Genomic DNA, 18,015 nt, shown 5'->3' with positions numbered 1-18,015 from the left:
GACTGTTTTCATGCGCCTATCTCTGTACATGTCATAAAAATTTGTTACGAATAGTGTAGAACATAGCAAGTTGCTGACCTTGATCTGCACTGCAGTGTGCAACAAGGAGTTGTAGCTGTCTTGTACATTGTTCAGCTGTTTCTCAATAGTCTCCTTGATGGCTGGAGTGGTATTCATATAGCGGTTGATCTGACCACGGCCTTTAGCACGAACATCATCCAGAACTCCCTGATATTTCTGAATATCCTCCAACAGAGCCTGCAAAAAGAAAACAGAAAAAGTAGCACAAAATCAAAAATTTTGAAACATGCCTCCAAATTTTCATTGATCATAAAATTTAACAATAGGATTGTTTATCCAGTTTATATAAATATCCATGGGGTGTTTCCTCACACCACTTAACACACATCTGTAACCTGTCTCAAAGTACGGCAGTAGTCAGACTTGACAACAAGTTTTCTGTCCCACCGGCTCAGATAGGTCTTATGGCGAGGATGGGATAAGACTGAAAGAAGAAACCGTTGCCTTAATTAAGGTATACCACCAGTATTTGCCTGGTGTGAAAAATGGGAAACTACTGAAAACTATTTTCAGGGCTGCCGACAGTGGGGTTCAAACCCCGCTATCTCATGAATGCAAGCTAAGAGTTATGTGACGCAAATCGCTTAGCCAACTTGCTCAGTGAAAAAATTATCTCCAATTTCTTTGAACATGCTAAGGAATTTAAATAGGATGTATTCTATCTCTGGCTCTGTTCAGCATTTACAGAGAACAGATCATCAGGGATGCCTGTGTAAAAGTTGCTGGATGACAAACCAGCAACATAAGACTTGTGGTTTACAGAAATGAAAGAGCTCCTAGAGAGAGTTAAAACTGAAAGAGAAAAATGTGATTTGATGGGCAACATGTATAAAATACTTTTTTAATATATATTTCAACTTTACACTTCCTTGGAACTTCCTTCCTCCTGATAAATTCCTCACACTCTGGTAATATGTACTGCCCTTTTTATGACCTTCATATCCAGCCCTGCATCCTGCATGTAGTCAACAAGAGAGACAACTGAATGAAAAAAAATAAAAATGGTTATCTGATGTTAAGGTCAGATGTTTCCCTAGATCTGAATGGCATTCGATGTCCAATTGCAGAGTCTGTCTTAAGTCATCCACTTGGCCTTAAAGGCTTTGAACATTAAACATGGATTCCTTTGACATGAACAAAAAAATGTATAAGGAAAAACAGCTGAAAGCACAATCATTTCTAGATGTTGCAACTGCTTCATCAAATATATTATAACAATACATTATTTTAAACATAATTTCAACTCACTTCATGCTGCTGAATCTGTTCCAGGGTCTGCTGTTTATTAGTGATGTACAATGAATTGTGAGCCATCAGTGTGAAGGAGGTCTGCAGGATCCACTTCTCAGTATTCTGCAGGGATTGGTGGTAAGCTGTGTATTCCTGTAAACAGTCATGGAGATTAACATCACTCATCATATATAGTCAGGATTTAGATTCCATCAGCTCATACTACAGTTACAGAATACACTGTCCGTACAGAAGAAATGCCTATATCATGAAGGAAGTTGGAGTAAGTCTCCATAAACAAGCTTTAGTTTGAGGAGTAAATCTACAACTTACAGTAAGTAAAAATTTGATAAAACTGCCTACCAGGATGGATTCAATAGTTGGAAGTGGTATTCAAAGTGTGTTAGCAGAAGAGCGGAATACTTCCAAAGAGACAAAGCTAACTAGCTTCAATTAGCCTCCCCCTTAAGAATTACTTTTTAAGTTTGGTTATTATTTTTAAAATGTAGATGTGGCCTGGAGCTTATTTTATTTAAAAAAGAATATGCATACTTACACCCATCTCAAGTTCTAAAGCCTCACGGCGTGACACACAACCAGCCACAAGCTGATCCCAGCGAGCCTGCAGTTTCTGCATCTCCTCCATCTCTGCAGGCCGGCTAGCCCATTTGGAAAGTTCTGCCGCTTCAGTCACAAGATGGTCCAGATCTGCTCGCTTATCGTTTACCTCTGCTTGCAGATGCTGCACAAGAGAATGCTTCATATAAGTATATGTTCTACACCAAAAACTAGTCAAAATTACACTATATACTGTATAGCTGAATCAGTTATTGGTAAAAGGCACTGAGTTAATTCTTTCCATATCAAGATAATTGAAGGGAAAAAAAGCTGTTTCTTTTATTTTTTGCTTACTTCTGAAGATTTGTTGCTGTCCTATATATGCATTATTCATCATGAAAGATGTATTTGGTTGGTTTTATCCTTCTTGAAATTGAAAGAAATAAAGGACAAATTCTGACTTAGTTCCTTCCAACAATGAGTCACAAGTTGAATAAGTAAAAGTTAAAAAATAAAAAAAAGGACATTGCTAGCTGACAATAAAACATATTGCTGCATTTTCAATGCAAGGCCATACAACAGTGGGTGTAAAGTAACATGGAAGGCAATACATTAAAAGTTGCAGACTTAGTTCCTTGTAACAAGACCAGATGTGTCTACCTCCATAACATGAGTATCAATCAAAATGTTATTTTCATGAAGAACTGACTTAGTGCCCTCTAAGAATGACCAATCAAAATTGTGCATTTACCTTGTAGCGTTCAATGAGTGTCTTCATCTCTCCAAGTTCTGCTTTAGTGTCAGGAACTTCTTGAAGAGATTTCTCCATGTTGGTGATCCAGACTTCCAGTCGGGCCTTCTGCTCATTGTAGTCTTCCCAACGAGACAAAGCAGCCTGAAATACAAGATTATTGTGAATATTAAAATTAATTTATTCTCAAAAGAAGACAACAGTGATCAAGACAAAGGTTCATCATATACCATTCTAGGCCATTTGGTAAACCTCCTGTAAACAATTTGAGACTTGTATATCATAAAGTTTCATAAGGCAAATGTAAACATTTTTAAAAATTCAATTTGCTTTACGTCACACCGACACAGATAGGTGTTATGGCGACAATGGGGCAAGAAAGGCCTAGGAGTGGGAAGGAAGCGGCCGTAGCCTTGATTAAGGTACAGCATTTGCCTGCTGTGAAAATGGGAAACCATGGAAAAATCATCTTCAGGGCTGCCAACAGTGTGGCTCAAACCCACTATCTCCAGGATACAAACTCACAGCTGCATGCCCCTAACCGCACGGCCAACTCGCCTGGTCTAATGTAAACAGTGCTAGAATTCAACATTAAGGAAGGAAGATGAATGAGAGGCTGGAAGCCTTTGAGATGTAGGTGTTGAAGGAATAATGATGAGAAAACGATCGTGAAACAAAAACAATCAGTGGATCCAATTCACAATGCCTTAATGACTGGATGGTACTTATTTTCTACAGGGGTACAAAATCCAGGTCACTGCCCCTCATAATGGTTCTAATCACAGGTAACGTAGACCCATGGTATGTCACACACAATAGCACCACTCACAGGTAACACAAACCCATGGTGTTTCGCATTTCGCACATAAGGGTACTACTCACAAGCAACACGGACCCATGGTGTTCCTCACATAGTGGGACTGATCACGGGCAACGTTGACCCATGGTGTTCTGCACTTAATGGTACTAATCACAAGTAGTCTCATGGTTCTAATGTCATCATCCCTTGGTCACCCTTTTTAGTCACCTCTTATGACAGGCAGGAGATACCGTGGGTGTAGTCTTTGTGTCCCCCACCCACAGAGGGTTTTCCTAATTCTGTAACTCTTTCCCCCTACCCACTTGCCATTGTGTTCGTCCTATTATATGTGTTCCTTTCTTATTGCCCCCACCCTCTCTCTCTCTCTCTCTCTCTCTCCCTGTGACATGATTTCCAAAGAAAGTATTTCCAGAGAAACCAACAGGAGAGAGACCATAAGGAAGGCCTCAAAAGTGGTGGATGGATACAATAGAGGAGAATATAGAGGAGATAGGAGGAAAGATAGAAGAAATATTGGAAGCAGGTAAAGAGTGGCAGAGAGACTACTGACAACCTTGGTTCATACCGCATCCAAGGAGAGAACTGCAGATGTGAACTGAAGGAGAAGAAAGCACTATACCTATCTGAAGAGTCATTTTAGTTTTTAGGACCGTGATAACCTGCGATAATATCTATGGACCAGACAAAAAACAATGATCACAAGGTGGGTAGTTTACAACAAAGACATGCCACTGACTGGAAATAAGGAGCGTATTAATAGATAGATCAAATAGAGGAAAATATTTGCAAGACAGAACAACATTCTCACAATCTTCTTTCAAGCAAATATTCACGCACCTTTTGCTGAGCCATTACTGAAGTAAGGTCCATATTGAGCTGATCCCAGCTGTTGCGCAGGGATGCCATGTCATCACGCAGAGTGTCTTGTTGCTCAGGTGGTGCTGTATTGATCGCCTTGGTAAACACGTCTTGCATTATAGACAGCAGGTGCTGGCCTTCAGTCATTCGAGTTGACACCATCTAGAAGAAGAAAACAAAGACGACTCATAAAGTACATATATACATCTTCATTACAGATCATTAGGCCTTTCAGAGTTCAGTGTGCCAGTCTCTGCAACTCCACAAACCCTGTATTTGTAACTAGCTCTGTGAACTCTTTTAGTTCTACACCTATTCTTTAAATCATTAAAAACTGAGTCTTACATTACTCTCCCCCTCTTATCCTCCATGACCAATACCATTATCATATTAAGTAACCCATCCTCTTCCATTTGCCTCATATGACCACCAGTCTTTTTTATACATACAGCTTCATCCAATCAATTTATTCCTAACTTAGTCTTTACCTTCTCATTTCTAGTACCCTCACACCATTGTTGTCATCTGTTTGTACTGGCAACAATTCTCTCTACTGTCATGTTCGTTACTTCCAAATTACATAAAATAAATCCTAAGTCCTCACAGCTTTCACTGCTGTACAAATTTTTTAAAACTGAAAACAGATCAATCCTAGAGTTCACCTCTTTCTTACAGAACACCATTCACAACAACTATGAGCTCACTGCATTAGCTTTGCTGCACCTTCGTTCAGTTTCAATTGCTATACCACCATCCTGAGAGGACCCATGTCCTAAATGCCTGATATGATCGACCTGTTCCAATTTTGTAATCTGACATTCAATCTCTCCTAGGTTTCTTCCTTTCAATATCACTTCATTCTTGGAAATGCTGATTATCATATCATACTCACTATGGAAACACTATTGCATATCGATGTCAGACTCTTATTGCTACAATAGAATGATTCTTCTTGTCTAAAATGTGATACTGAACACTGTCATGGCACGTATTGTCTGGAAATGATTTTGGTTTGAAAACATTCATGTACACAATGATTTAATTGTTGACTACTGCAACTTGAAAACAGTTCTGAAGGATAACATTATGAGTGTGCTATTTCAGCTAATGTGCGATTCAGCATAGAAAACTGTGATAGCACAGGAGGGAAAAGAGAAATTATGACACAAATAATGACCTGGCTAGGATTTGCTTCATGGTAGCCCTGTATAGCAATTTAACTCACCTGAATGGTTTCAAGTTTGTCTCTAGTTGATGCCTCATCTCCCACTCCAATACAGTCATGTATTGTGCCATGAGCTGTCTTCAACCAGGTGTCCAGCTCTTGCTTGGCTTTAAGGAACTCGGTATGATCTGATAGGTTCTTCTCCACTCTTGAAACCAAGCCCTGAAACAAATGAAAACATTCTATATCTGTATCTAAAATTAGGAGAAAATCAAACATTTTAGTTTGGTTAATTGTGTTGTGGACTCCTCCAAGGATAACAAAATAAACACTGCACTGAACATACAAATAAAATTATAGAATTAAAAGAAAAAATTTAAGCCATTTGGATAAATGACAAATGTTGTTGCTTGGGGTCGTCTCTAGGGAATGGATTTTTATGCACTAGTGCAGTGGTTCTCAAACCATGGTACACCATGGTAGACTTTTAGTGGAGTATGCGAGCAGACTTCAGGGAAAAGAATGAAGAATTGAAATATGAAAATAAATAAGAAGAAAGTTAAATATGTGTATATGGAGCTACTCTTTGATTGGACGATAAATCAGAAAATTGTGTCACGCCATGCAGGCACATTCATCCCATTGAAATTTTGATAGTTCCAATGTCTGAATTCCAGAAAGATAGAAAGTTTTTCATCCTTATTTATTAATTTGATATTGAAGCTAACATCTAGAATCTTGTAAACTTTCATACAAAAAGGTTATCCTGTGTTACGTTATTATTATTGTATTATACATGATATTGACACAAACTCAATTTCTTATGATGTGTTATAAAATTGTATTTAATTTCACAATCTCATCTTATTTAAGATGAATATTTAAAATAATTATTTATAATCAATTAAAAATGCCTTGATAATTATCCAGGTACTCATTTTTTAAACCTATTATTTAGGAATTTTTTGTGAAGGTACATTGAACTTTTAGCTATGAGTGAGGGGTGCAATCTCATAACAGTTCAAGAAACTCTGCATTAATGGATTAAGCAGAAATATTCACTGACATCAGAATCGATATAGGTGAGAGAATACTCAACAGCATTACACTTCTAGAGTGGAGACTTTCAGGAAGACCTTCCCTTGAATCCTATCAGGCTGCAGTCCAAGAACTGGGTAGGCTCTTTATCCTATGCCCATCCTTTCGACTGCAACTAAACAACTCCCCTCAAGAGCTTGCAAAGTGTGCACAAAGCACAAGAAGAAGGTAAAAGTAAGGTGGCTATGCAAAAAAAGTGAAGCTCCATTGTATCGGGAAAATTGTTTTGAAACTTACAACAAATTCTTGAACTGTAAAATGCACTTACAGTAGAAACACACTTTACCATGTAATGTTATGTATTTTACCATATTGTATGTTTGAAATGTATTTAAGTTATGGTAAGTATAAAATATGTCATGGTATGTAATACCACAAACATTTCATGATAATAATGCCTGCCTTGAAGCAATTTCAGTGTTCAAACAAAATTAGATAAATTTTGTTTTTTATTTAATTTGTTTGCCCTCCAGTGTTGGTTTTCTCAGTGAGGGATCCCACCTCTACAGCCTCCAGGGCAGTGTCCTGGAGCGTGAGATATTTCGTTAGGGAATAAAAGTGGGGAGGAGGACAAGTACCTCTCCCAGGCATCCTCACCTGCTATACTGAAGAGGGGCCTTCCAGGGGAAATGGAAAGATTGGAAGGGATAGGCAAGAATGAGGCGTGGCCTTAAGTACCATCCTGGCATTTTCCTGGAGAGGAAGTAGGAAACCACAGAAAACCACTTCAAGGATGACTGAGGAAGGAATCAAAACCCTTCTGCTCAACTGACCTCCTGAGGCTCAGCGGACCCTGTTCCAGTCCTTGTACCACTTTTCAAATTTCATTACAGAGCTGGGAATCTGACCTGGACCTTCGGGGGTGGTAGCAGCTAATCACACTAATCACTACACCACAGATAAGGATACATAAATACTAAAAAATTGATTCCATATATTCTTAAGATAAATGGGAAAAAAGATAATTACCTGGACGATAGTAAGAAGGTTGGTGTATGCTCCCTGTAGTTGGACAGTTTGATCACGTACCCAGCTACAGGCACTCAGTTCCATCAGGGCCTCACAACGATCATTGAGTTCTTCCATAACCACCTTCTGCTGAACTGCCTCCTGAAGTAATGCCTGAAATCAAACATTGAAATATAAGAAAGTTTGACTTGTGATTTAGAGTGAAACATCTCGGAATCTGCGGAGTATTGGAAAACATGGCAGAATGTTGTGTTAATGTAGTTCAATGTGACGTTTTCTAGGCACACATAAATAAATGTGGACACACAAACTAGAGGTTTTGTTAACTGAATGAATATTTGATAGTGAGTGCTTTACAACATTTTCTAGAATCCACAAATTGGTTTATTACAAGATAGAATCTGGTCTGGAGACTGAGTTTAAATAAACTTACTCTACACTTGTGCAGCTCCTCAGGTGTCTTCTGGTCTCCCTCACTCTCTGCTTCCACCTTGACCTTGAAGGCATCAAGCCAGCCCTTCATACGATCAAATGTAGCTGAGAAATCATTCCAGGCACTGATACACTTGGCCAGCACTTTCTGGGTGTCCTTGCTCATGACCTGCAGACCCTCCCAGTCAGCCCTGAGCTGCTGATATTCTTGCCTAAGAGCATCCTGAGCCTCAGAGCCGACTGTACCCGTCACAGCATTGCCCAACTCATGAGCACGCTCCAACAGCTCTTCTCCTACAACATCAAACACATTGATCTCCAGTGGAACCACAAAGGTGGTTGGTTACAGGGGGTCAGTATAACAGTAACAAGGGGAAATGCTGAAGGTGAGATGGATCACAAATAAGAGTACTAACAGAGTTGGTGAGAGGAGAATGATTTTCCAAAATACCAGAAGAGAAGAGAGATTGATAGGGCACATCCTGAGATATGCATCACTTGTTCAGTTAGTTTCTAAGACAAAAGTAGAGGCACCAGATGTATGAATAAGGTTTTTCCAGTTTTTGTGGTAAATAAAACACATAATTTTCAAGGGAAATTCATTTCTTGTTTATTCAAAATATTGGCCATCGGCTTCTACACACTTCGCCCATCTTTGAGGTAAGTTATGAATACCGTGCCAGAAAATCTGCTTGTCTTTTGCAGCAAACCATTCGTCGAGCCATTTTCCAATTTCCTTGAAATTGTTGAAGTACTGCTCTGCGAGCGCATGCCCCACTGATGCAAAGAGGTGATAGTTAGATAGTGCCAGGTTGGGGCAGTACGGCGGGTGCAGAAGGATGTCCCATCCAAGCAACTTCAAGGTGTCTTTCACTGGTTTTTATGTGTGAGACAGCACAATGTCGAGTAACAAAATCACTTTGCCATGTCTTCTGCCCCATTCCGGTCATCTTTCGATTAATGCATGATTTAAATTAATCATTTGTTGGTGATGGCGTTGTGCATTGACGGTTTTGCCAGGCTTCAAGAGTTCATACAGTCTTTGCACTTTTGTGGTCTACCAGAGAGCGTACTGTCTTTCACATTGAAATCACCATGTTTACATTGTCAAAACCATGTCTCACATGTTCTAATCGATGGAGTGTGTTCACCACATGTTTCTACCAGCAAACAATGACTTTCCACAGCCTTTTTCTTTTGATTAAATATGAAAAGCAATGCATGCCGCAAATGTTCTTTTTCAGGCACAAACGTCGACATGATTACTGAACAATACAACACAGACGCTAGTGTTTGGCGGACTCAACCTGTGTGTGTTGGTGAGTTAATGTCAGATGAACAAACTGACATATGTGCCAAATTCATACGCTGTGTAATGTTCGATGGCACCATCTCTTAGTGAAACTGGAAATGACTTATGTATACACCTGGTACATCAAGGTATGAATTTGACAAAACCGATTAAAGTAGATGTAAGATGTAGTAGTTACGTAGAAATGAAGAAGTTAGCACAAGACAGGGTGACCTGGAGAGCTGTATTAATCACTCACTATGGACTGTTGACCCAAACAACAAAACAACAAGAAGAAATGAAGAATAGTTCCACAAAATAACATTATCTGAATTATCCTCCTGACTTTAGATCATAAAGGATGTGTTGGACAAATGAATGGGATTTTCGGAAAGCTTGAGATATCAAGGATTTCAGTGTTGAGGTAGTGGAGAATGAGGATAGAAATACAAGTAAGACTGAGCAGAAGAAATGTTAAAATGAACTGCAGTGTTGTAAAGCAGCAGGAGTGGATGTAATTAGACCACAAATGATGAAGTAGATGTGTTGGTAAGGCAAGAATAAAAAACCTTGCCAGGAAATATCAAATAATGATTTGGAGAAGGCATCTGTTGACTGGAAAATATTAATAACTACACCATGTACAAACAAGCTACCAGTATGGATTGTAACAATTATTAAAGTTATTTCTTTGGTTGGTATTCCAGACAAAGTGTTAACAAGCTTTTTGATACGGAGAGTGAAACGTGAGGTAAAGAATAAGATACATGAAAACTAGTATATGTTTTATACAACAAAGTAGTTACCAGGATCATATAACTGAGACACACTGTGAGGGCAATAGACATTTATTAATTAATTAATTAATTTATTTATTTAGCACATGTTCGGCTCGCCTGGTGCAGGTATTTGTTTGACGTCCATGGGCGGCCTGCACATCTGGGCGTGATATGATGATAATGAGGTAGAGATAGGGTGAAATCTGGTGTCGGCACATAGCCTACTTTCTAAGAGAATGTATTTTTGAGAGTCTACCTATTCAGTGCATTATGTTTTTTATTGATTTGAATATATTTTTACATTATTGTTATGTCTTAAGCAGGGCATGTTTCGTCTATTATATTTTTTGCATCTTCAGCTGCTGTTCCTACTCCCTAAGTTCAAAATAGCCAGGATCCTGGGTTTGGTTTAATAATAAAATACTTGAAATGGTTAAGTTGAAACATCCGGCTGATGTGAATTGTTATGACTAGTAAATTGTTTTTACATGTCCTATACCGGTATATAAAAATATTTAGCTTGCATACAATTGCTCTGTCTAAAAAAGGGGAAGTTTACAATTATTGTACATTTGATAAATACATGATTGATATGCTTTTCTACAGAATATTTAATACACACAAAAAATATTTTTTAGTTAAACACTTCATGTCAACTTAACCATTTTAAGTATTTTATTATTAAACAAAACCCAAGATCCTGGCTATTTTGACCTTAGGAAGTAGGAACAGCAGCTGAAGATGCCTAAAAAATAATAGGAAAGACAAGTCCCACTTAAGACATAACAATATTTATGCAAATCAATAAAAAAACATAATGTACTGAAAAGGTGGACTCTCAGAAAAATATTCTTTTTGAAAGATATACGTTGCTCAATACAGACCTAATGATGAGATTTGTAACTTGTAACATAGCCTACTGTTTAATAAGATGAAGGGGTCTGCTCAAGACTTGATGTCTCCATCTAACTCGTACATACTGATGCTAAGGCACAATGTGTCGTTGACATTGGAACACACAGCTAAATACTCCACGCGATACTTGGCAGTCACTTCACGTCGTAGTTTCAAGTCCCTAAATTCACCTAAATTCAACCTGGTCATCCCCATGACAGAGTCCATCCAGCTGAACTGACTACCAGTTGAATGGTGCACCCATCAACTTATGCATATGATGATAGTACATTTATTGAGTCTTGGTCGTACCACCAAGCTGTACAGTAAAATACCCCTACCATTTATGCAATTTTGAAATAGCTCATGCAAATGAAATAAATGATCTAGGTATGACACTTTCAAACTGTTACAGTTTTCCTTTGAGAAACATTTAGACAAAAGTTCTAGAAAAGGGTTTAAATTACTTGGCTTTCTGAACAGAAACTGTGCCAAATTTGTTTCTCCTAGAACTCTGATGACATTGTTTTGCACTCTAATCAGGCCATCATTAGAATACTGTTGTGAGGTGTGGCTATCTTCCCAGAAGTATTTAATAAAAAACTTGGAAAGAGTCTTAATAAGATTCAGGAAATGAATCAGCTACAAAGGTTGGGACATTTCTCTCTCTTCGTCCAATTATGAGTCTTTCGGTGAGACAATGAGTATGAGGACACTGCATTCACGCCAATGCCCTCTTTCTTTATAAGTGTCTGACAAATAGAGTGGATTGCTCAACATTATTTGAGTTGATTCCATTACAAGTTTCTTATCGCAATACTGGGCAAAGGTATACTTTTCATCTGCCTAAAGTGAGAATTGTGGCTCGGGCAAACTCATGGTTACTGAGGGCACTAACATCACTGAATGAGGTGGGTGAATCAGTGGACCTTTTTTTTACTCACCCCCGTCTAAAATTAGACATGCCCTAATGACCTCATGAACGTAAGGTTCCCAATAAAATATGTAAAACCGAGCTCGATAGCTGCAGTCGCTTAAATGCGACCAGTATCCAGTATTCGGGAGATAGTAGGTTCGAACCCCACTGTCGGCAGCCCTGAAGATGGTTTTCTGTGGTTTCCCATTTTCACACCAGGCAAATGCTGGGGCTGTACCTTAATTAAGGCCACAGCCGCTTCCTTCCCAGTCCTAGCTCTTTCCTGACCCATCGTCGCCATAAGACATATCTGTGTCAGTGCGATGTAAAGTCAATAGCAAAAAAAAAAAAAAAAAAATTAAATATGTGTATGTGAATGTTTCTGGATGTAGTTTAATCATGCCAATTGTTTAATGAGATGTTTGTTTGTTTGTTTGTTTGTTTGTTTGTTTGTTTGTTTGTTTGTTTGCTTGCTTGCTTGCTTGCTTGCTTGTTTATTTAAGATGTTGTAAATATGCATATATAAAGGTCTCTAGGTTTATTTTAAACTTGATTATTACTTTATTTAAGGTGTATTTGTTGTACATAATGTTTTATTGAATCATCTATAATTGGGTGAATAGCCTGTTGATGATAAATAAATCTATCTATCTATCTATCTATCTATCTATCTATCTATCTATCTATCTATCTATCTATCTATCTATCTAACATGGTGTAAAAGGAAACTGGTACAGTATTACACGAGTACTAAGTATTGCTCTTACCTGAAAAATTAAACAATACTCCTAGTGGAAAATATCTCTTCACTTGCATAATATAACAATTAGTAAATAATACATACCTCTGGGAAAGGTTGCAGCAATTTCAACCATCTTCTTCTCTTTGTCAATGGTCTGTTCTTTTTCTCCATGAGGATCGCTGCACTGCTGGATGTCAATACGAGTCTTGCGCAGCCAATCAAAAGCATCATTATAAGCTTGCTTATACAGTTCCTGTTTCTTCACCTGTTCTTCAAGAGCCTGCCAGAAAACAAATTCACGAATATAAATAATGTGTGATCTACTTAATTTTTATTATTCTACAAATGTAACCGATGAGTGAGTATTGTAGTAAACATAAAAGTGTTCAAGAAATATACTTGAATTCATCTATTTAGTTTAAATATTATTTATTAATTACACTATTTTAACATGCTGTTATTATTCTCATTTAAATTTATATCTAAGTTAGTTATATCTGCTGGAGCTGTGCATCCTCACTTTCATGGCTAATCTTGTAAAAACTGTGCTTTTTGTTTCTTTTTGTTTGTTTCAGTTCCATACTTACTACACACTATTATCTGGACTTATAGTAATTGGATATTACTGTCATTTCTACCTAAAATTAACTTTTGTAGAAATCAAGAACTTTTCCTTTGGCATCATAATTCGCTGCGGAATTCTCAGCACACAATAGCCCTTGGCTGCGAAATTAAATTTGAAAAATATTTTTGATAAACACTAATTTTTTACATTGCATAATAGGTGAGAGAGAACTTAAAAAGTCATTCCTTGCACTGGAAAACCATTTTGTAGACTCTGGTGGTATGATATTTTGAATTATTTTTTAAAATTTTGAAGGAAAACATAACATCTTTTTGGAAACAGTAATTTTACAACATTACATTGCATAATATGTTAGAGAGAAGTATATTAAAAATCATTCCTTGCACTGGAAAACCATTTTGTAGTTCTTGGTGGTAAAATATTTCCATATGATGACAATTTTGAAATTTTGGAAAAAGAAATTTAGAAAGAATCATTTTGCACAATTACATGTTCAAATAGTTCCAAATACTATCAGGAGATTAGAAGCTATGCACTGTGGAAATCAATACCCACAGCAAGTGAAGGTATGAACTCGGAATAATGCAACTTCCGCGGAGCACAGCCCTTTGGCGTGCTGTGCATAAATGTGACCACAGCAGTAAAAGAGTTAATTAACGAATTACATACTGCATGAGAATTTCGTATTATTAACTACGTGAAAATGAAAACCTACAACCTGTTTTCCAGTCATTGACTGGGTCAGGGATATAATGAATGAGTCATATATAGGCTATTAGTACGATGGAGTCATCATTCCCAAAGTGATTTATTAATGACTGATAGATGCTATGAAATGAGAATGGAGAGTGTTGCTGGAATGAAAGATGACAGGGAAAACCGGAGTACCCGGAGAAAAACCTGTCCCACCTCCGCTTTGTCCAGCACAAATCTCACATGGAGTGATCGGGATTCGAACTACGGTATCCAGCGGTGAGAGGCCGACACGCTGCCGTCTGAGCTACGGAGCCACTATTAACTACGTATGATTCTGAAAAATTGTATGTATTAATTAAGGCTAGCGGTATAAATCAACATTACCCTTTGGTCAGGCGCATAGCTGAAAGTCACATCAACAGGTACAATGAGTATGATAGACATACTCTATCTGTCACTGTAAAGCTACTTTAATTTAATTTAAGTCATCCTTTAACTAAAAATAATTTCAAGTGTTTAAAAAAATTAAAGTGTAAAGTTTACTGAAAACCATTACATTGTATTTACAAAACTTTTGCATATTTCTGCACATTACCCAACACCAAAACAAGAAATCTGATACAATCTAATACAAAAGAGAATTTTGAAAATAAAATCAACTCTATACTAACTAGTAGGCCTATGCACTGAAATAACACTAGGAAAGTGGCAGCTATTAAATGATGCAAGTGGTGCCACCATCCAGGAATAGAAAGGGGAAATAGAATGAGAGAACTGTGCATATTAGATCACTTGCACCCAAACTAAGGTTAGAGCAAAATTCAGACTTCTCCTTCAAACAGCCATGCTGCTTTTCAATGCCAAAATAGTGCCTATCCTCACTTATGGGATCAAAATAACAAGGGAGAGATTGTACCTAAAAACGTGAGAGCGTGTTCTTAAAACCTTCCATTGGGTATCCAAACATATCAATTCCACATTGGTTTATGAGCTTGCAAAGAGACATTCTTGAATGGAAGTTTATGAATGAATTTTGACCTACCATCTCCAATGCATTGAAAGAGACAACTACAAGAAAAACAGGAAAAAACGGAAGGATATCTGGCTGGATTTCTATTCAACCGAGGCCATGACAAATTGATTTTAGACAGATGCTAATCAAGACCTCCAATACACTGGCAGTGCACGGCTACCACTGTAAACTTTGCAAAACTAAAGTAATCCATGAACTTATACCAGGATGTATTCGTGAACTTTGTCACCATTTCTGTGAAAGATACCATACTATCAAGATCAGAAAAAGAGAAATACCCATAATCCAGTTCAGAATAGTTTTAAACTATTCACATATTTGCACAGCATGTGCACATTTCATGACATTACCCCATGGCAGAACAGCCCTTAAGGGGCATGGCCTACCAAGAGACCGTGCTCAGCCCAAAGGCCTGCAGATTACGAGGTGTCATGTGGTCAGCATGACAAATCCTCTCGGTCGTTATTCTTGGCTTTCGGCAAATATAACAAATTTGATCTAGCCCGTACCATATGATGAAGTGCTCTGTAAACACTTTATCTCACCAGAGATCGATCTGGGCTTGCGGTAGTTGGTAAGCCTATCCCGACTACATCCACTATCTCAGAAACTTACGATAGTTGAAGCTTTGGAATTTTTAACACTTCTAAATAGAGTATTTCAGCAATAAGCACACCTCCGTAACATTATAAATAATTAGTGGGAAATGCAGAATTCCGAGCAATCAAAATTCATGTCTTCCAGATCAAAAAATATGTTGGATTTGAGTACAACCAAACTGTAGAGTTTCTAGCTAAACAAAACATAACTGAAGCTCAGTTCTGAACCATCCTATTAAGGTGGAACATACAGAAACCAAGGGCGATTTTAACACACTCGCACCGGGAGCATGGCTGACACAGCAACAGCATCGGCAGCATCTGCACCCGCCTCGACTCTGGTCCAAGCGTCGCCCAAGAAGAGCACTTCTGTACTGGTTAGGGTGATTATCATTTCGAGAGAAAATACAACTGGGCAACCACCCTCTATAAACACTGATCAGAAGGAAAATGGAAGAGGTCTGACAAATGAAAGAATGAAGGTATCAGAAAATAAAGGGAAGGACGACAATGGCGGCCACCATCTCATCATCAGATAGTTCCTCAATTGTAATCAAGTAGGCTAAGTGGACCTCAAACCAGCTCTTAGATCCAGATAAAAATCCCTGACCTGGCCGGGAATTGAACCCGCAGCCTCTGGGTGAGAGGCAGGCCATTTCGTTATACTGTATATATATATAACAAATTGTATGTACTAAGTTATGCAAAAGAAAGAAAACTGTCGACTTCTGAAAGAAAATGTTAATAAAATATTTTCTGTTTATATGTGTACTGACTAAGATGGAAATTCTTGATATGGTGAGAAAACAAGGATCAGAAATATATACACTTGCCAAATGCTGGCATGATTGTAGTGTTATGTGACTGTTAATATTTTTATCATAGCTACGGGACTTCCAGTTTTATGTGGAGACGTGACATTTAATTTTTAAAATTTCATGTACATTGGCTAGGATTCTCACCCTCTCTTCCTTGAGAAGAGGCCAGCTCTCATGCCCCAAGACCTACTGAGTCTAATGGTCTGTACACCATCAGATATGAATGTAAGGATGCATATCTCAAACAGCGATTAGCTCAGAAATGATCGAAGTAATGATTAATTGCATGCAGTACATTTCCAGTACTCATCATGTGCTTCAATGGTTACCACGTTGTAAATAGGTGTATGGCTATTACTGTGTTTACAGGACAAATGGTATCATTGTGAAAACTAATCAACATACAAAGGAATACCAGGGACATAATAATTCCACTGAATGTAGATCAAAAGCTTATTTTTAACGTAGACAACAGTACATGGAAAGAAAAATTTTAAGGTGCTTTTAGTGCTTGGGCAGAATGCGTATATCGCGAAGAGTATTTAACTTATGATTAGGTTTAATGTTGCAAGTGGATAACAAGTGGGTAACCTAACACAAAGTCTCAGTCCTCTGTCATATTCTCCCCCACATATATTCACCTAGAGCTTATAACTAAAGTATTTCCCCTTCTTTTTTTTTCTTTTTCATTTCAGAATATTCTCCCACCATAACCGGCCTTTCTTTTGCACTAAAACAAATCCAGCCACAGAAAGAACTTTCTCTTGAAGTCCCCTCTTCTACTCCAGCCATATAGGGCTACTCTGTCTTCAAGATGCACACAAATCAAGTCCAGCTACCATCACTCACAAGTTCACGATTTTAAATTGCTACAATCACTGCCTTAATCAACAGTAGCATTTTTATCGTAAAAAGTTACAAGTTTCAGGAATACAAATACAGGTGTATCTGAGTGCTTTCAAATATTAACTGTCAAACACAACCAACAAAAATGTTATTTTACCCACTAAGATGTTTTAATAACACAACACAAATGTCAATCTCACTCAAGTGCTCATTTTATCTAAATAAGTGTGTTCTTGTAATAGTTCTTTTAATGTTATAAGCCACTTTATGAAGCATTTTAAGTTTAGCCTTAAGTCTAGTCTACCAGTTTCATTTTAATTTTAATATTAAGGACAATATGGCTGAAGATGCCTGTTATATTATAGGCAAAACATGTCCCATTATTTTAACATATAACTTCAATTTTGATATTTAATAAATCACAAAGTGTATTGAAAAGGTGGACTTCTATGAGACAATTCTTTCATGAGCTTAGGTTTAATGTCTCAATTGGCAGATAAAAGAGAATACTTGTTGCAAAAAAAAAAAAGTATATATATATTTGACATCACAAGCATACTCTATTATAAGATGGCACTGCATTGACTTGCACGCTCAGCTGGAGGTTGGCTGTCGTTGTGAATACATCGTGGTGAGTTGTATAGAATGTATACAATAACAAATTTATAATGAAGAAAACAGGAGTTACAAACAAAATATGTTTTGTCGCCTTCACAATACTCTCTTTTGGCCACAATACACTTTTGGCAACGTGCATGCAGATGCTGGAAACTAGGAACCAATGACATCTTTTGGAATTGACCGAAACACTGGTGTCACACACCTTTGGATGTCGAGTATGTCAGGATTCCCT

General features: G+C 37.7%; 1 protein-coding gene across 1 annotated transcript in view; it reads right to left on the bottom strand.

Annotated features, from left to right (window-relative positions):
• The window catches only part of Msp300 (Muscle-specific protein 300 kDa), a 589,230-nt gene that overhangs the window by 172,870 nt on the left and 398,345 nt on the right, over nt 1-18,015 (bottom strand). Inside the window, exons 66-74 of the mRNA XM_068229229.1 lie at nt 12,687-12,864; nt 7,964-8,256; nt 7,531-7,683; nt 5,524-5,685; nt 4,278-4,460; nt 2,621-2,764; nt 1,868-2,053; nt 1,330-1,464; nt 79-258 (exon numbers count right to left, since the gene is read on the bottom strand). Coding sequence (XP_068085330.1) covers nt 79-258; nt 1,330-1,464; nt 1,868-2,053; nt 2,621-2,764; nt 4,278-4,460; nt 5,524-5,685; nt 7,531-7,683; nt 7,964-8,256; nt 12,687-12,864 — 1,614 coding nt within the window. The remainder of the gene's footprint in view (nt 1-78; nt 259-1,329; nt 1,465-1,867; nt 2,054-2,620; nt 2,765-4,277; nt 4,461-5,523; nt 5,686-7,530; nt 7,684-7,963; nt 8,257-12,686; nt 12,865-18,015) is intronic.

This window comes from Anabrus simplex, chromosome 9 (genome assembly GCF_040414725.1).
Source record: "Anabrus simplex isolate iqAnaSimp1 chromosome 9, ASM4041472v1, whole genome shotgun sequence".
Taxonomy (NCBI): Eukaryota; Metazoa; Arthropoda; class Insecta; order Orthoptera; family Tettigoniidae; genus Anabrus; species Anabrus simplex.
This window is presented reverse-complemented; position numbering and strand designations above follow the sequence as displayed.